This window comes from Blastomyces dermatitidis (genome assembly GCF_000003525.1).
Source record: "Blastomyces dermatitidis ER-3 genomic scaffold supercont1.15, whole genome shotgun sequence".
NCBI lineage: Eukaryota > Fungi > Ascomycota > Eurotiomycetes > Onygenales > Ajellomycetaceae > Blastomyces > Blastomyces dermatitidis.
The window spans coordinates 392835-411523 of NW_025544788.1; the positions used below are offsets into that span (position 1 = coordinate 392835).

Below are 18689 nucleotides of genomic sequence, written 5' to 3' on the forward strand. Positions count from 1 at the left end.
TACTACTTCATTAGGGAGGGATCTTGGTTTCCTTCCAAGGCTTAGAACTGATGAGAACATCTGCATGCTAAAGGCATGGCATTGCCCTATGGAGGTGTTTGGCTTTGAGTCCTGACTTACTACAAATGACAATCTAATGACTGGGAAGTCCGCAACAGCCCCTCAAAGTCTGTATATGACACGGTCGAAACAACAACCAAATGAACGTCAGTACGGAGACGTGGAACAAATGGCTTTGCATATATTCTAGACGAGGATCACGGAAGTGTCAAAACCCCAGAGCTCGAACACTTCCGACCTCTAAACGAGCCCCAAGCTTTTCGGGGGCCTGTAAAATGGCTTGTAACCAGGTTCAACATAAGTATTATTGTTTCCATGCTCACGTTCATTTGTGTCTCTACACTTTACAGCTGCACTTGCATGTTCCGTAAGGGACCTGCATGGAAACGGTATACCTTTATTCAACTTCTACTGCTTGGCTTTTTTATCGATGTGATGTTGGCTTCTTGCGACATCTCCAAGGCTTCAATGAAGAGTTCTACTACCTCTAGCAGATTTTCTCAAGCGTTGGTCCTTCCTTGTTCCTCAAATGACTTCTATAGAAAACCGTGCTTTGCATAGTGCCACGCATTTCACATGTTGATGCTGGAAACGATTTTTTGAGAAAGGATAAGTGAAATAACTTTGATAGCCAGGGTTTTTTTTTTTTTTTTTTTTCAAGCTCTACATGAAGTTAGAGAGTTTCTAATTATCAACTCTTGTCACGTCTGAACACACTAAACATTGTTCATCACATAGATTTTGATCTCAATTGTCTTCAAGTAACAAAAATAAAGTCACTGGCAAATTACATCTGGTAATAGTTATTTTCCTCCAGTGAGCTGGAAAATGATCTAAGTACTTAAATTCTCAGAATCGCATTGCACTCACTTGTATAACAACTAGCTAACGTTGGGCCTCCAAGTGGGTGTGAACGGGGCTATTCTCCAGAGCCTGAGGCAGACAGCCAGGGAACAAAGTAACCGCTGGATGAGGAAATAAAAAGGAGCAACAGTAAGTTAGTTATAGCTCTACTGCTGCTATGCCCAGGATTCATTCACCCTCTGTTTCAGCGCCTCCCTTGGCGCCCCCTTGACACACCGCACGCCAGTTCGAATGGAGTAAGAATGACTAAATATGCTAAAACTAAGCTTGGGATATTTAAATCCCTCGTTGCCCCTCCCTCCGTGGCTGGCACAGCCAGCGCACTTGCCCCTCTCTTTCCGCTACATACCTGAGGTAGAATCGTTGAAGATTTCACTGTGATCGCCAGTTTACATCATCTGCTCGTAAGAACGTGCATACATTCATACATCACCCAACCACGACCGCCGTTGATATACTTCGACACCCAGGAGTTTTTTTACGAAGAAGGCAACTGACCGATTCACCCACGCACAAACAAACCATGGCGGAGTCTCAGGAGCGTGGTGAGGAGATCCTTCGCGTTTTTGGCGCTGCGTTTGGGGAGCTTCTCACCGCCGACCCAGCAGCGTTTCGAGTCAAATTCCGCAAGATGGCCTCATCAGCTTTTGCCTTCTACCGTGGCTCAGCATGTCTGTTCTATCACGACCTGGAGCAGGAGCAGCATGGCGGACCGTATCTGGACGCGCGCACCAGCCGAGTCTGGATCCACGGCGACTTGCACGCAGAGAACTTCGGCACATACATGGACAGCCAGGGCCGCTTGATTTTCAACGTCAATGACTTTGATGAAGCTTACATCGGCCCTTTCACCTGGGACATCAAGCGCTTCGCCGCCTCCGTTGCCCTCATTGGCTATGCGAAGGCCCTCAGCGATGACCAGATCACAAGTCTCGTCAAGACATATGCTGCCGCGTACCGTGAGCGCATCCAAGTCCTTGCCGCGAGTGGTGCGAGCAGCGCCACCAAGAACGAACGTGCGGATGTGCTGGGTTTCACCCTGGAGACCGCTAAGGGCCCAATGCTTGATGCACTGCGCTCCGCCCGCCTGAATACCCGCTTTGGGCTGCTAAACGGAATGACGGAGATCCGCGACTTCGAACGGCGTTTCCGCGCCGGCGGAGGCGCCATCCAACTGGATGACGCGACGCGAGCAAAGGTCCTCGAGGCCTTCGACCGCTACAAGGAGACGCTCCCCGATTCAAGCGGTACTCGCATCCGCCCCCAGGGCCAGCGGGTCAAAGATATCGTTGGCCGTCGCGGCATTGGCATCGGGTCGGCAGGGCTGCCGTCGTTCAATCTTTTGCTTGAAGGGAATAGCGACGCCCTGGAGAACGACATCGTGATCTACATGAAGCAAGGCCAGATCCCGGCCGTATCGGCACACATCTCCGACCCGGCGATCCGCGGATACTTTAAGCACGAGGGCCACCGGACGGTGATTTCGCAGCGCGCGCTGCAGGCATATGCAGACCCATGGCTCGGCTGGACCGAGCTGGACGGCGTAGGTCAGCTGGTTGCAGAGGTTTCCCCCTACGCGGTTGACCTTGACTGGTCGGATATGGATGAGCCGGATGAGATGGCTGCGATCATCGCCGACTTGGGAAGAGCAACCGCCACGATGCATGCGGCGGCAGATAACGAGAGTGGGCATTCAGAGCTGGTGCCGTTTTCCACAGATGAGGCCATCGACAAGGCTATTGCGGCGGACGAGGAGGGCTTTGAGGATATGCTTGTGAAGTTCGCGCACAAGTACGGCTCGCAGGCTTGGCGTGATCATCAGATCTTCGTGAATCTGTTCCGCAATGGACAGATTCCAGGCCTGTGAGGATGGTTTTAGGAATGTCTATTGAATCATTGAGGGATGCTTTACCGTTGTAGTTCCTTCTCGCCGCAGTCAGATTCATGCAATTCTCGATTTCAAAGAGTTTCTTCATATTTTCCCTGCACAGATGTTTATCTTGTTTGTTAAGAAAGTTAAATAAAACAATATAATCAAGAGGGAAAAGAAAAGAAAGGGGTAGATAAGTTAGATAAATAACATTATGCCTTGATTATAACACGCTCATGCATCCTATTTTTGTTAATTATATAGCTTCATTTCAAATGAAATGCCCGAAAAAATAGCCAACTGCATGTAGTAAGGGGACATTTACTAGCAGTTTCAGACGACAAAAAGTACCTTCGCTGGAAGCGCCGGGTCGAAAGCTTCCAAATCCTCCAGACATTGGATACAGAACCTATCATTGAGGAAGAGACGATCGCCACGCCGGATTGCAAGAACCGCAATCGATAGCCTGGCCAGCCAATTCTTGTGCGTCATCGCCACTGGCGATGTGTCAGGTCGCTCGAGGAATTCATCCCAACTTGTAGTTAATGCAGGAGATTTCCTTTGTCCACAAAGTCTCCCTCCTCCCAGCGTTGCATTTTGGGTGGCAGCAGTCGCCGCTAGAGGAAGGCGAATGTGCACAGCCGGATTCGAAGAAGAGCTTATGATCGAATTGCCCGCAGCCGTTTTTGAGGGAGTCGAGGACACCGAGATCGGCAATCCATCGCCCATTGTCGTTTACTGATACGGCTGATTCGACAACATATGCTTCAGCGTCTCGGTGGCCGCGGCCCAGGTCGATAGGGGGAGACCAGTCCGTGAAAGAGAGGTGGAGTCTTGTTCCCCTGAAGGTATCCTCAAGCTGGCCTTCATAGACGGGATGATCAATGGATCTCCAATTGTCGAGTTCTGGTGTCATGACTTGGAGGACTTGGGGGGGGGGGGGGGAGGGACAAGGAGGAGCAGCCCATGCTTTCTGACATTCTCAATCATACGCCGGATGTTGCTGGCCGCCACCTTGTCGGAAGGATCACAAAGGAGCGGAGCACTGATGTATAAGAAGTTTCCTGACGATAGAGCCATAACATTTTCAAATTTGAATGGCGGAAGGTTGACTGTATCAAAATAAGAAATACATGCAAATTGATATTCCCCTGACGCATGCACACTCTTCCAAAAACACCCATGGTTTAACCCAGTGAGCATCATATAATTTCTGCAAAATAACATTAGGATTGATCGTTGCTCCCTAAGGGTCCCAAGCGATCTGTATACCCCGTTAACTTCCACGACCGCATTTCAACGAAGTAAAATAGTCATCATAATTTTTAGCGCGCTGGTTCTTTTCCACAATTGTCCCTATGACCACCTTTGGCGAGTCAAGTTGGTAATTGATTTTGGCGGGATAAAGCTGTTGCGCAAGCTTTTTGCGGTCCACTCTCCCTCGTTCAAGGATCCGGCTAATGTCATCGAAACGGAGCAAATTAGGTTTCCGGGACCACAATGGGCCGCTTGATGCCTGCTTGTACGCTTCGTAAAGGTTAGAAATAACAAAAAGAGAAGCTGAGTTGGGATCGCCGACGAAATGATGGTAGGTGAGCGTCTTGGGCGCCGAATCATTCCCATTATCGCCTGGAGAAGTATTCCGGCCAACCCGCTGTCTCCTGTTGGCGCTCATGGAGAGCAGCACTAAATCCGTCTGATTGTACTTGTCATTGGTAATCTGACATGTCAAGTAAAGTTATGACTTTGGATTTGTTGGATTGAGATTCCATCATGGTATTAACACGCGAGTCACGGAATATATTCGCTTGTAACCTCTCATCGACCCAGCGATGGTGGGTTTTCTGAGGTACCTGCCCGCATTTTATGGTGAGAGGCAACGCTGTAGCGTAGTGAGGAACAACGGTTTCGGTTTTTACTCTGCCAGGTGAACTACTACAAACGGTTGTTGTTGGGACTTTTTCGGAAGTCTCACAGCTATTTAACTAGCGGTTCACATAGTTTGGTCTTCTCTCCTTCTTCCCGCTCTCCTCCGCCCTCTTCTTCCTCTTCTTCTTGTTGTTGTTGATTGAGAAAACCTTTGAATCGGTACCTAATTATTCCCTCGTCTGCTCGAGCCTCCGGGAAGAAAGCGGGAGCATATTCCCTTAGAATATCAATCCTATCTTCATCGTCCATTAGTAGCGGCAGGAAGACTTCGAACTGTACAAGAGAAAAGAGAGGATTCGGATGCGAATTAGGATCGCATAAAAAACTCGAACCCCTCCGCCGCGCGAGATTGATTAGTTTCAGAAGTACGGCGCGTTCGACGCCCTTTGCTTCTACCAACATACAGGCTGCCGATGCAACGATATCTAGCCATTTCGGGTACCGCTGGGCTTGAACAACCTTATGAAGAGTAATAACCATCCTCACTGCTTCTACGGAATTGCGTCCACCGGCGCCCCACCCTGAAATGATCGTGCCTAGGACGAGGACGTCGAACTCGCCGAACTCGTCCATAGTCACACGCGTTGCAGCTTCACTAAGGGTTACATGAGCTTGTACTGGATCGCCATAATATCTGCGAGATGGCGTTCTGTTAAAATATTGGCACGATGCAAGAATAGACACGGCGGTTGAGGAAAGAACATACTTCATGGGTGCTAATGGCAAGGTCTAGTAGACACCACGTTAGCCTTGCACCGGGGAACTTTCTAGCCCGATAGTAAGAATGACACCTTTGGGGAAAATGTAAACGTGTTGGGAAACGAATTTGTCACCAAAAGCCTTATGTCGGATTAGTAGCCAATGGCGACAAGAGAAGCGGGAGAGCAAGGGGAAAGAGGTAAGAAAGCAGTACAGCAAAGGATATGACTTTGGGCTTTCGATTAATGTAACTTACAGCAATATCAGGATACAAATGCCAACTAGAGAGAGCGAGCAGGAGTCCTCCATCATTGGCATTTTGAGATTCCCCATTTACCAGACGGTCCATTCCCACCAAAGCAGAATCTCCAGGCATCGATTGTGCTTGCATAGGTAGTAGTAGACCTTGCATTGACACAGACGGTTATATTATCGAGAATTAATTTCACTTGTGTTTGCTCAATCTTCTTAGCTTGGTCGGCACGCCGCAACCATACACGCGCTTTATTTTCCCATTCTGCAAGCTGTTCCCGCGACATTTGAACGTGTGACGCCAAAAGATCGCCATACCCGAGTGGTTCGGCGTGGTTCACCGTCCCGAGCGCCCTCTTGCGTTCGGCAACTAACTCTGACCAGATCGAAATTGCTTCTGGCGCAGACCATACTCGGGCGCTGTGACGACCATCGTTTTTTTGTTAACAAAAAGCCAATTTCCAAAGATAGCCGAACATGGCCTACAGCATGCATGCCAACAAATGAACCGATATGGTAGGACTCCCAGACGTGGCGGCCGCCCATATCGGTGTTCCATCCGCTCCAATATAATCCGCGAAAATACCGTCACTTCGCAGGCCTTGCGGGTTAATGTCAGACGAGCCCGCAATCTCGGACACTCGTTTCCCATATTCCTCCTCCAACTTCGGGATCGAAGGAACAACTTGTGCAAATGGAGCACCAAAGTTTCCTCGCGGTGATATTCGTAGGCCCAATCTCGGCGGATTCGCGACAATGGCGGGACAGGAGTTTCCAGACCAAGAAATTCCTTTGGAGCCTCCCTTTTTTTGGAGATGTTAGCGTTGGAGAAAAAAACGAGGAAGAGCAAATTGAGTAAACATGAGCAAGACATGGGGTTTTAACTACTTAAACCAGACTGAAAGCAAAATTCAGGTTCGCGAAAGCTAGAGTGGTCTCAACGGTTGGAGCTGTGAGTGACGGTACGAAACGACTTATCAAAACCATCTTGGTAAACCAGAAACTCAGGGAAAATATTTGATGTTGAGCTGAGATTTTGAGATCATAATATGTAAATGCTTGCAGCCCGCTTGATTCCTCGCCATTAGTCCCACCTTACACATTTCGTCGCAAGCATGGAATGTTAGGGTCAATGAAACACAGACGGCTTATTCTACCGCTCAATATAATTTTTTGCCGAAGTTGCAGGCCAAAGGATCCAGTTATCTAGCATCATATTTTCGTCCTCAAAATTAAGTGCTTGCTGCGATTGATTGTTCGGCGAATTAAATCAGCTCCCCTTGTGAAACTACATGCAGAAATGGACAGGCAAAATGTAGTCATCTGAGGCGGGGTAGCTCATGGCAGTTGATATCTCAATTTGCAAACCGGTGCAACCGAAAGCCGGAGGATAAGGTCATCAAGTGTGTGGCTCCCACGATAAATATTCATAGCATCATATCTTCATAGCTCCCAAACCCTCCTTGAACCCACTCAGCGGTTCCACTTCGCATAGGCCCACCGCACCCGCTCCAAGATCCGCAATTGCCGCGCAACACCAACACGCACATTCAAGAGCTCATGAATATCCTCTCTAAACTCATGATATGTAGCCCCGGGCAGAAGATTCTGGGCTCTTTGCGTGAGGATATCGGTTTCGCAGATCAATAGGCCGTGGTCCTTGTAGGAGAGGATGCCATCGTGGGTTGTGCAAGAGGAGGTCAGGACGCGATCGACGGCACTGGTTGTGGAGTACATCAGTGAGTTTTTTTTGATGCATATGTATGTTTGGGGAATGGCTAGAATGTGGTGGATGGAACATACCTGAGTGCGCGGGTCATTTCTTCTTGTTTCTTCCCCCGTCGGAGGCCTGCCCTGTTTCCGAATGCTCCACTTACCCATCGGAGTGCGGCGTAGGAGACGAGGATTCCCGGTGTAAGGCCGACAAACCTGGGGAAAAAATGAGTGAGCGAGTCTTCTAGGTGCAAATGAAGGCGAAGAATGGAGAGAAGTAGTTACCCAAAAACCAATTCCTGGCTCTTCAACAGCGCGTCAATGCCACCGATTGCAATCTCCACGTCCACCTTGGTTTTCTGAATCTGTATCAGCAGCGCACGAATCAAATCTCCCCGCACTGTTCCAACGAACGGTTTTCGTAGATCTCGCTCGTATGCTTTTAGGACGGGAGTTAGGTCCCCCTCTTTAACTTTGGAGCGGAGCAGATCGATATCTGACTGAGTCCATGATTTATGATCCGAGACATCCTTGGCGAAGTCGACGACCATCCTTTCGAGGCTGGCTCGATCCGCTTCCAGACTGCCTTTGCTCATTATGGCGACTTCGCTCGTCTCGTCGTGCCGTATTGTCCCGATGAGTCTCCTTAAGGGGTCTATGACCCAATTCGCCCAGAAATCAACCATTGTAGAACCAAGTTCGGAGATCCAGGTCCATATTTCGGCGCGTCTATTTGTTAATGTATTTAGGATTGTTCCGAGGGAAAAACACAGGGCCGACGCAGGTATCCAGTAGCGAATGATCTTAGAGGGGTAACCGTATTTTTTTATTAGAGCCTCAGTAGATGTCCGTTGGCTGGGCAAAGATTCCTCTAGAACATGTATTAGTTGTTGGAAAATGTGCGATGGATGTTCTACTGCCGGGACCCGATGCTCAACACCCGCAAACACAGTGTCTTCAAACACGGCAACCTTGCCATCACCTCCGCCGACGTTTTCCAGGACGACACGCAGAAGAACGACAGTCCGTCGAACAACATCTTTCCAATCCCCAAGATTGTCCACATAGCCATTACTAGCGTACCCGGCTTCTTCTTCATCCTCCATCTCAAAGATCAGGCCTTCCTCCACAAGCAGTCCAATAGCACATGCATTAATCTCCCGAATATTCTTCAAATGCTTCCGCTTCGATCGAACCTGCGAGCGTGACAACGCAAACGGCGACAAAATCCTCATCATCTGCGCCTGCACCGGGGACCGCTCCTTGATACTCTGATGGACAAGGTTATAGAAATTGCTCCAGCGGCCGGACAATGACCCAGATGAAACGCCCAGGTCCTTATCTAGCGCCTGCAACCGACGCCGCCGGAACGTGTGGAAGACATCCTGCGCCTGATGCCAGAGCCTAACCGGTAGCATCTGCATGGTATATAGGCCAGTGTAGAAATGGGAGCTCAGGACTTCATCCCAGTACCAAATGCCATCATTTAGCGGCATGCTATCTTGTAGCAGCGCGCGCATTACCATCCCCAGCGTCTGCACGGTGGCCTTTGCGGCGATGATCCATTGGAGATCTGTAATGTAGCCATCTTCTAGCCCTGCAGCAGTGGTTTGAAGGGAGGGCGCTGCTGATCGGTGCAAAAGCTGCAGGAGATGGGAGCGAGGCAGGAGGGGCCGTGACGGGGAGCCCGTGGAGAGTGCTCTTGCAATTGCAGTCAGCGCAGTTATGGTCTGCTGGGTTGTTGCTAAAGTTTCATCGTGCACGTCCGATGGCTTTTCGGCGGCGGCAGCAGTTGACTTGTGGGCGGATTCGGAGATGTGCAATTGGATCCTGTCGATCTGTGCATCTAGCCGTCGAACTTGCCTGGGATTTAAGTCGGAATTAGAACGAACGACAAGCGGAGCAACGGCGGTAGTGTAGTATAGTGTGGTATATGGTAGGGTAACCTTCCAATCCCGCTTTCTATAGAGGGGGGGAGCGGAGGATAAACTACGTCAGCGGGGAGGAAGGGCTTACTCAGATATTATTGACATGTTCGTGCTTGACCAGGGCGCTATTCTATTTGAACTTCATCTGGCTAGGAGTACAGCAACATCGGGGTGCCATTTAATAATAAAGTAGAGTAAACAATGAGTTTTTTGCCCGAACACATAAGCATATAACTAAAGGTTGTTTTCTAGGAGATTGATAGAGAGAGAGAGCAAAAAAAAAGAAGGAAGAGGTTGGGTGGTTGATGCAAACAGGGCAAACTAGCTACATTGGGTAGGAAGCTCCAATCACCACGATAGGAAACGCCTTTGCCGGAGATGGATATAATAATAATATACGTATGTTCTGGCGGTATCTGTCTGAGGGGAGGGGATAATTAATTGGACCGATTCTTGGTTCCTGGAAATATCTGAACAACATGTCATAGTTACTTAAAAATCTCACACGGATTGAGACCATAAACCCGCTCCGTCCCGGGGGTAAGATCGCGGGCATCGCCCGTGGCCTGATTGCAAGGTGATCCATCCTCCAGTCTGGTAGCGTGTGTGTGTAACTATGTATATATAGCTTTCTCTGTAATATATGTATGTATATATGTACTCCGTATGTATTGTATATATAAATTCGGAACTGGTTCGGATGCAATCATCAGACCATCAGACCAGACGGTGCAGAGGATCCGCTAGTCTACTTCCGGTTAGTCAGAGGCGGGTCCCGGTCCAGGAAATCCCGTGCCGAACTGGTAATTACGGGGAATTACCGTCACAGGGTGGTCAATATCGCATTCTCATTGGTTAACTCCGGTAAAATAGCTCCCAAGCGCGGTTTGCTTACGGGGCGATTCAGGCTTGGCAAGTGTTAGTCAGCAATCCCTCCACCCCCGTATCCTTTTTCTTTTATCTCCCATTATTTCTTCATCTTCTTCACGACTTCAACAACAACGAATTGCTGCGGACACGACAATCACGCTGCTGGGCATATAATAATAGGAAACATCCCTTCTTCCCTAGGATATTTTTGTGTCTAGCAAACACCATTTCTAATAGATACTGGTCACGACTTCAAAATGTGAGTGTTTTCATTCCTTCCATCGATTGCGCTGCTCTGGAAGCCCCCCTGGCTAGCCAAATATCCTAATATCTTTGCCTCGTTTTCACAGGAATTCCACACTCCTTTCTCCTCCCCAGGAGACCTACTGGGGCCAATTCGAGGAAATCTCAAAGTACAATGTCCACCTTAATTTCGCAGAGCGAATGTGGGCTGCCTGGTATGCCTTCATGCAAAACGATGTCCTCGCCACGGGCATCATGTCCTTTGCCATGCACGAGATTGTCTACTTTGGACGCGCCCTCCCCTATATCATCATGGACCAAATACCCTACTTCCACAAATATAAGATCCAAAGGGTATGTTGAAAACCAAGCACGCACGTCTATGTTCCCTCCCGTATACTATTGCTTTTTGCGCTAACATTGATAATTTCACACCCGTCAGGACAAAATGCCCACTCTGAAGGAACAATGGGATTGCGCCAAACTCGTCCTCCTCAGTCATTTCACCGTTGAACTCCCACAAATCTGGTATGTTCTTCAAACCAATTCAAATAAAACAAATTATATATGTCTCTCTCTCTTTTTTTTTTACTTACACTCACCCTGTAGGTTATTCCACCCCATGGCTCAATACTTCGGTCTCGAAACCAGCGTCCCCTTCCCCTCCCCGTGGACCATGGCCTACCAAATCGCAATCTTCTTCGTTCTTGAAGATGCCTGGCACTACTGGTCGCACCGCGCCCTGCACTGGGGCCCTCTGTACCGCGGTATCCACAAGATCCACCACCAATACTCTGCTCCCTTCGGCCTTGCCGCTGAATACGCCTCACCCATCGAAGTCATGATCCTCGGCATCGGCACTGTCAGCTCGCCCATCCTCTGGTGCGCCATCACCGGCGACCTGCACATCCTCACCATGTACGTCTGGATCATCCTGCGTCTGTTCCAGGCCATCGATGCGCATAGCGGATACGAGTTCCCCTGGAGTCTTCATCATTTCCTGCCCATCTGGGCCGGCGCGGATCATCATGACGTCCACCATGAGAAGTTCATTGGCAACTTTGCGAGCAGCTTCCGCTGGTGGGATTACTGCCTTGACACGGAGTATACGCCCGAGGCTGTGAAGAGGTGGAGAGAGAAGAAGATTGCACAGTCGGCGAAGAAGGCGCAATAGTTCTTCCCAGTTGACGTCTGTTTACTCTTTCTTCCGTCTTCCTAGTTCTGGCGCGCAGAGATGTTAAGTGTGACTGAGCTGTTTTTTACTCTCCGGTCGCTCGGTATATCCAACAATATCCTCCATCTACCCTTCTAACATTTTGCTATCCGGATATTTCCTTTATGTCTTCTTTCAATTCTCGTCATTATTTTCAACCCCATCCCTGTTGCTTTTGGGTTAGCACCCGAACGGGGATTATTCTATTTGTTTTATTGCTCTGGAGTACCCATGCTGCTTAAGCCCTCATACTGCCTACCTACTCATTCACCCTCTTATTTGATACTTACTTCCCCTTCTGTCTCCCTCACATAAATATTTTTTGTAATCGTATTATATAATCCCTGTGTGTTGTTTTCATAAGTTTAGCTTGTCTTTTCTTTTCGCTTTTTTAATGTTCGTATTATTATTATTATTATTATGTAGATTAGATGAAATATTAAATACATGAATTAATGGTTCAAAAGAAAAGCGAAAAGAGAGGTGATAGAATGGCAGCAACTTGGCATCAAGCACCACTCGATTATATAAGCAACCTAATTTTTGAACATCCATCTCGCAAAAAGTTCTGGTGTTGACCATCCCCCAGCTGAGAAGCCTGCCTATCGCTAGCAATATTTGCAATATTTGTTCCGTTCAAGGAAGTACTGTATCAATCTTTTTTCCACGCCTACTCCTCGTCTGCCGCGAAAGAAAGAAAAATCTAGCCAACATGGGTATCCAGAAGAGAACGCGCAAATTCGCTCAGGTTCGTTGCCTCGATGCGAGTTACAGCTGGCAGAAAGAAATGACCGAAAGCAGCTAACGGACTAATTCATATATAGGTGAAAAGAGCAATTGGTAGCCGTGATAGCCGGTTGTATGTTATGCTGCTCCTTTTTTGAACCTCCTTTCCTGGCGCAGAGAAAGAATTCTATATATTCGCCCGTCACTACTGATCATGCAGGCCATCTTAGCTAACCATTCTATCCATTCCAATCGCATAGAAAGCAGAACCAAGCAAAAGCACCACAGAAGGGCAAAGACGAGAAGAAGAACGATGACCTTGTCCGAGAAATGTAACCCCCCACCAGCATCTCCATCCATCCCCATCCAGACCATCAAAATCACTAATCACAAAAAAAAATACCAAACAAAAACAGCCCCCAAGTCTCCTCAGCCCTCTTCTTCCAATACAACACAGCCCTGACACCCCCATACTCCATCCTCGTCGACACAAACTTCCTCTCGCACACCGTTCAGCACAAACTCGAGGTGATCCCCACAATGATGGACTGCCTATACGCCAAATGCATCCCGATCGTGACCGACTGCGTGCTGGCGGAGTTGGAGAAGCTGGGCCCCAAGTACCGCATTGCGCTGCGCATAGCCAAGGACCCGCGCTTCGAGAGACTCAAGTGTGACCATAAGGGCACGTATGCGGACGATTGTCTTGTTGATCGGGTTATTAAGCATCGGGTTTATATTGTGGCGACGAATGATAGGGATTTGAAGAGGAGGATTCGGTAAGTTTTTCTTCTCTCTCTCTCTCTCTTTTTTTTTCTTTTTTTCTTTCGAAAAAGCATGTCAGCATTTGTATGAAATTGCTGTTTGGAATCGGATGGTTTTGACATCTTAATTTTCCCCTTGTATAGGAAAATCCCCGGTGTACCCATTATGAGCGTCGCGCGGGCGAAGTATGTTATTGAGCGGCTCCCCGACGCGCCTGAGAAATGAATATCACGTCCTATGCAGCTTCTTCTACAAGTTATCTGGGCCGTAGGAGGTTGGCCATATCTATCTTAAGCCCACGAATTCATGACTACTCATCTTGTCAACTCCGAGGCTGGTGCGGGGAGGACAAGTGATTCGTGTGCTCTCCAAAAAAATAAAGCAGGACAGCAGCATCTCCAACGGTGGCAACGGATGATGGCCTGACCATGCGCGGAGCGCAGAAATTGTTTTCCATTTGCTATTTCACTCCATGCAACAAATAATGGGATACAGCGGCCTATCCTTTTAATGGCTGGTCAGGGCACTCAAACCCTGTCGCGTGGCGTGATATCTGGGCGGATCCTGGGGACTCCGGCCACGATCCGGATGCACGGCGCTCGGCCCACTCGGTGCCGCAACGTCCGTATCCTAGTGTAGGTGGAACCACAACGGGTAGCTTTGACTTTGCTTCTTAGATGTCGTGCCACTTGGATCGAGGCCGTTGGAACAGCCTTCTTACGAGCAATATGAGCATGGGTGGGATTATGTATTGCTGAGCTTCATGGCGAGTGGATCTCGCTGGGCTGGACATGGTCTCGTCTAGTCCGGCCTACTGCTCATTTGTTGGGATTGTTGCGTTTTGAGATATGTATAGCTTATAGAAATTCCAGTTCTAATGAGATTATGAAAGAAATGGTTTGGCTTGCTTTGGCAGTTTGATGGACATCTGTTGGAGTGACATAACCATTCCATTATTTGTATACCATACCGTAACCACCTTGGAAGTCGTGCTCAGGGCTACCTAGGTAGCTGGAACAAATCACGTGGAGATAAGATAAGATAAGATCCGCTGCGACTTTCCAAAAATTCAGATTCCAATTTCACCCCAACACCAGACGCCAACGATAGCCATCAACATTCTAGTAGCGAAGGCTTTTATGATCCATTAGTTTAATACATCCTCCACATGACAGGTACAGGCGAGGCCATCCGAAGCAAACCCTCCCATCATCCTCGTTTCCACCACCCGCCATAACCAAAGAAACCCAACCCCATGAGCTATCACGATACAAATGGGCATCCGATACCTAACACAACACCTCCTCCCGCACGCGCAAACCGTCTGGCTGCGGAATACAAAGAATCACGACCAGAACGTCAAAACCATCAGTAGCGTGGTGGTAGATGGCCCCGCGCTGGTGTATCATGTCTACAGCCGGCTGCTGTCGTGGAGCGGGGTGGATTACAATGTCGTGGATGCGCAGCCATCAGCGAATGAAGTTAGCATTGGTGTTATGCAGTTTTTGTTGTGTTTGAGGGGGTTGGATGTGAGGATGTACGTTGTGTTTTTCATTCCGTTCGCGATAAACTGTTTCCCTTTGTTTTGGGTTACTTTAGATGATGTGCCTTTAAACTAATTCGCAATATCCCCTCTCCCCTCCCCCTTTTCCTAAACAGAGAGAAAATCTTCTTCGACGGCGCCCTGCCACTTTCAAAACGGCCCGTGCGCTTCGAGCGCATGGAGGCAACCAGACGAAAACTCCGAGAGCTCTGTCGCGACACGGCGGGGGGTTTCAAAACGCCCACCATCCGCAGAAAAGCTCTAGATATCTGCCCGGAGAAAATATTCGGTCGACGCCCGTTACCCCGTCGTTTCAAGCCCATGCCGGAATCGGCGTTTGTGGTTCCGACGGTCATTGAAGACTTGAAGTATCGATGGAGTCCGGAGGAGGTATTGAGATGTACTGCCGGTGTGCCGGAATTACAGAAGGTTATTATTACGGCATGTGGGAATACGGAAAATGACAATGAGAATGATGGAAGCATATTTGCGGAAATAACGGAGGTTGTACCAGGGGAAGCTGATGTGTACTGCGCAATTGCGGCAAGGGACTCGGGCTGTGCAGTTCTCACGGGCGACTCTGACCTGCTCGTGCACGACCTCGGCCCGGAAGGCTCAGTGATATTTCTCGATTCGCTTGAAACGGGTGAGCCACTGCCAAACGATGCTCTGCCGGTGGCGGGCGCAGAGCCGGATATTGCAAGCAGAATAAGCATACGAGCAACCCAAGTACGGCCCGCGGCAGTCGCCAAGAAATTGGGCGTGCCCAGTTTCCTGCGCCTCGCCTACGAGGTGAAAAGGGATCCGCGCGCGTCGTTTGCGACAACCATCCAGCGCGCCAAGGGGAACGCGGATGTCGTTGAGAAAAGCGCTAAATATATCTCGTTTCTGAAGGAGTATGATCTCATGGCCGCCGCCACCACCAGCGGGTCGGTGTGGACTTCTTCTAATCCCCTCGCAGTCATCACGGACCCCAAGCTCTCCGAGCTGTATGCGCAATATGAACTGCCCTCCTTCGCGATGCCTGAGGAAGGGGCCCATGTTTATCTCCAGGTTTTGATTGAGCGCCATGATCGGCGCGCGGCATGGATGGAGGGCAGCGAGTTGCGGTTACTCGCCTACTCGCTATTGAACCTGGGATACCCTGCGGGCGACAAGGGGAAACGAAAGGAAGCTGTGATTGAGCATATGCGCAAGGGGAGGCGGATAGCGGCTATCCCGCTAACGCTTCTGGCAGAGAAGGAGGCGGAAGAGAGACTCGAGGCTTTTGTGCAGCAGGTTAATACGTTTGTTTCGTCTGTTGATAATGATGATGGTGGTGATGATGAGAGTAGCGCCTGTGAGCCGGCCGTCCGGTGGAGGGCTTTTGCGCTATATGACGTCCTTGCGCGCATGGGGCCCGACGAGCGATTGGCTACAGGGAAGCTGCGCCGGTTCCTGGAACGGGGGTACTGCGGGGAGAAGCTCGAGTGGGATGACATCCACCTCCACGCGCAGATGAAGGCGGTGCTGTACTCGCTGAGGGTGCTAAAGGAGGTCCTTGTTGTGGGCGAAGACACGGCGAAGTCTGGTTCGGTTGGCGAGAGATTGGTTGAGTTGATGGGTGAGGCGGGTGGCGTGTTGCGCGACTTGCCGTGGATGCGGGATTGTGCGCAGCGGACGGGTGGGATCGGGGGTGGGATTGAGAATGGGGAGGCCGCGCGAAGGGTGATTGAGGGGTTGATTAGCCTTCTCGACGAAGGGGAGGGAGAAATGGATGTGATTGAGGGGTCTGATGTGTTTGGAGCGTCTGCCTGCGACCAGAGTGGTCATGGACTGCTCGAGTCTTCTACGGCTGGTGCCGAGGAGGCATGGATCGTCGCGGCGAATTTGCCTGGCAGTCGGAAAAGGAAGAAGGGGAGGTCGAGCAGCGGTGGGGTGGAACAAGGAGCACCAATAGTCGCGAAGAATGCAATGAATATGTATGATATCCTCCGGCAGGTTGATTAAGTATCCTATATGCGTTCTTGTGCGTGTGCGGTCGGGAATGATATCTTCATGGAAACAGTTTCCGGGACTCCCACCCATTTCTTATTAGATGCAATGACCAGTAACTATGAATCTTGCGAAGGATAGCTCAGCTCAGGCGGCCAAAATGAAAGTGAGCCAAATTCAAGAATGTATATATAAGAATAAAGGGACGGGACAATCAAATAATACAAAGACCAACGACGCCGTTAAAGACATAAAATGGCGTAACACTACAAAAAGCAAAAAGAGAAAAGCAATCCATCCTGACATCACACTGCTGTGGATAAAAAGTAGAAAAAAGGAAGAATAAGGATAACGCAAAAACCAATAATCATAACACTCATATACTCTCTTTAAAAACACTCTTCCGATCAGACGATCTCCCCCGGTCATCATCAGCAGCCGCAGCCGTCACAGCACCAGCACCAGCACCAGTACCATCCCCACCACTACTACCAGCAGCAGTAGGCTGCTCATCCCCCACCGCCGGTCGCGAGCTAACATCCCTCAACTGGCTCGTCTCCGCCGCATCTGAAAAGGGATTCACACCGCCGGCCGGCCTGCTATACGAGGGCGGCTCCCGACTCCGGCTCCGGCCCCTCTCGACATCCTGCTCGGGTTCCCTAGCGTGCAAATCAACCGTCACCGTACTCGCAGCCGGCACGACTCTCGCACCAGCCTCCACCCGCCCGCCCATATCATACGGCCCACTCCCACCCCCGCCCCGACCCCCACTCCCCTCCCCATGCCTCCCCATCCCCAGCTCCTGCTCCTCATAATACCCCGCGCCAGCCCCGCCATACCCGCCCTCGCCGATCCGCGAATCCCAAATCTCATCATGCGCATACCCAGTACCACCACCGCCGCCGCCGCGAGAGCCCGCGCCAGGATGCAGCGGCGACTCATACGCGCCCCGCGCCGTCCGCCGGTTGCGCACGGCGGCCCATTTGTCCCTGAACCAGTCGCCGACGCCGCCGGGGCGCGGGGTTGGGTAGCTGCTGTCTCTGTGGTAGTAGGAGGAAGAGGAGGAGGTGAAGGGGATGTAAGATTTTAGGGGCGGAGGGGGCAGGCCGGAGCGCCGGGCGCGGTAGTGGGTGAAGCCTATCCAGGCGATGTAGGCGGCGAGGAGGAGGAGGAGGATTATTATGAAGATGAGGAACCAGCGCATGGTGCCTTTTTCTTCTTTCTTTCTTTCTTTCTTTATTTCTATGTTGTTTTATTTTTATTTTTTATGTCGGGGAGTTGGTGAGTGCTATTTTATTTCATTTAATTCAATTTATTTTCTGTCTTCGGACGGGGGGGCGGGGACGGGGATTTGTCGTCTCACCCGAGTTGTTGAGATGGCCGCGGAAATGGTGTAATTTGTTGTGATGGGGGATGGGGCCAGGGTCGTCTAACTTGCAAGAATAGTATGGTAGGGCCTCCTTTTATCGATATTCGGGGCTCGTGGGAGGGTCGAAGATAACTGGGGCTACCTATGCCTGACTGGCAATGGAGATCGACTCGGAATGCATGGGGAGAGAGACGTGCGGGATCGCTGGTGCATGTGCATACATACATACGTATGCAGGCTTAGTTAGTTCTGGCGATGTTCCAGTCGGGAAATATGGCGACAGGAAGATAGATAGGGAGAGTGAATGAGAGAGAAAAAGAGATAACTAGAGGGAGAATATGAGAATATGAGAGAGAGAGAGAGAGAAAAAAGACATAGCGAGGAAGTGATGATGATGGATGGATGTGGGAACTGACGGCTTAGTCATTCACCGCGGTAAGATGCCTGTACGGTACGGTACGTACTCTCATCACCAACCCAACCGCGGATATAACTTGAACATTAAAAAAGACGAGAATAGAATACCAAATTGATCTATATCTCATCTCTATAAAATAAGCTTCCATAATACTCTGAAGAGCCATCTCTTCCTCCCCACGCTGGCATGCTGAGGGGTTCCTCCTAAATTCTCGTTGATCGACTAGTAATTTTGGATGTAACAAGAACCGAAA

General features: G+C 49.8%; 7 protein-coding genes across 8 annotated transcripts; 4 read left to right on the plus strand and 3 right to left on the minus strand.

Annotated features, from left to right (window-relative positions):
* Window positions 1-797: 797 nt before the first annotated feature.
* Window positions 798-3722, plus strand: BDCG_09358 (uncharacterized protein). Its single transcript, XM_045425144.1, has 3 exons — window positions 798-897; window positions 965-1053; window positions 1191-3722. Exon 3 carries the CDS (start codon window positions 1448-1450, stop codon window positions 2789-2791), a length of 1344 nt encoding a protein of 447 aa, XP_045273702.1. The 5' UTR covers window positions 798-897; window positions 965-1053; window positions 1191-1447; the 3' UTR covers window positions 2792-3722.
* BDCG_09359 (uncharacterized protein) lies at window positions 3128-6661 on the minus strand (the record flags this gene model as incomplete). Its single annotated transcript, XM_045425145.1, has 9 exons — window positions 3128-3411; window positions 3434-3721; window positions 3787-3906; window positions 4076-4514; window positions 4579-4676; window positions 4792-5439; window positions 5760-6094; window positions 6161-6477; window positions 6569-6661. 9 exons carry the CDS (start codon window positions 6659-6661, stop codon window positions 3128-3130), a joined length of 2622 nt encoding a protein of 873 aa, XP_045273703.1.
* A 486-nt stretch (window positions 6662-7147) lies between these two features.
* BDCG_09360 (uncharacterized protein) lies at window positions 7148-9420 on the minus strand (the record flags this gene model as incomplete). The annotated part of the gene is made up of 4 exons (XM_045425146.1): window positions 7148-7394; window positions 7478-7603; window positions 7673-9349; window positions 9404-9420. The coding sequence occupies 4 exons, from the start codon at window positions 9418-9420 to the stop codon at window positions 7148-7150; spliced, it is 2067 nt and encodes a 688-aa protein (XP_045273704.1).
* Window positions 9421-10001: 581 nt separating this feature from the next.
* BDCG_09361 (methylsterol monooxygenase) lies at window positions 10002-12123 on the plus strand. Its single transcript, XM_045425147.1, has 4 exons — window positions 10002-10444; window positions 10536-10782; window positions 10871-10956; window positions 11038-12123. Coding segments are annotated over exons 1-4 (900 nt in total). The 5' UTR covers window positions 10002-10442; the 3' UTR covers window positions 11603-12123.
* Window positions 12124-12349: 226 nt separating this feature from the next.
* On the minus strand, window positions 12350-18650 carry BDCG_09364. Of its 2 annotated transcripts, XM_045425151.1 has the most exons (2): window positions 18013-18650; window positions 13805-17937 (listed from the first exon to the last, which is right to left on the minus strand). In XM_045425151.1, exon 2 carries the CDS (start codon window positions 17851-17853, stop codon window positions 17026-17028), a length of 828 nt encoding a protein of 275 aa, XP_045282915.1. In that variant the 5' UTR covers window positions 17854-17937; window positions 18013-18650; the 3' UTR covers window positions 13805-17025. The 2 variants fall into 2 exon arrangements, with proteins under 2 accessions (XP_045273708.1, XP_045282915.1); XM_045425150.1 differs by having other exon boundaries at window positions 12350-18650.
* BDCG_09362 (rRNA-processing protein FCF1) lies at window positions 12354-13357 on the plus strand (the record flags this gene model as incomplete). The annotated part of the gene is made up of 5 exons (XM_045425148.1): window positions 12354-12389; window positions 12466-12500; window positions 12628-12699; window positions 12784-13146; window positions 13276-13357. 5 exons carry the CDS (start codon window positions 12354-12356, stop codon window positions 13355-13357), a joined length of 588 nt encoding a protein of 195 aa, XP_045273706.1.
* Window positions 14407-16664, plus strand: BDCG_09363 (uncharacterized protein; the record flags this gene model as incomplete). The annotated part of the gene is made up of 2 exons (XM_045425149.1): window positions 14407-14669; window positions 14792-16664. 2 exons carry the CDS (start codon window positions 14407-14409, stop codon window positions 16662-16664), a joined length of 2136 nt encoding a protein of 711 aa, XP_045273707.1.
* Window positions 18651-18689: the final 39 nt, after the last annotated feature.

Excerpts from the sequence above, each read along its gene's own strand:
- BDCG_09358 (XM_045425144.1), top strand. The coding sequence starts at position 1,448 with ATGGCGGAGTCTCAGGAGCGTGGTGAGGAGATCCTTCGCGTTTTTGGC.
- BDCG_09361 (XM_045425147.1), top strand. Across the intron at positions 10,783-10,870 it reads ACAAATATAAGATCCAAAGG|GACAAAATGCCCACTCTGAA; the intron begins GTATGTTGAAAA and ends CACACCCGTCAG. Across the intron at positions 10,957-11,037 it reads GTTGAACTCCCACAAATCTG|GTTATTCCACCCCATGGCTC; the intron begins GTATGTTCTTCA and ends CTCACCCTGTAG.
- BDCG_09364 (XM_045425150.1), bottom strand. The coding sequence starts at position 17,853 with ATGCGCTGGTTCCTCATCTTCATAATAATCCTCCTCCTCCTCCTCGCC.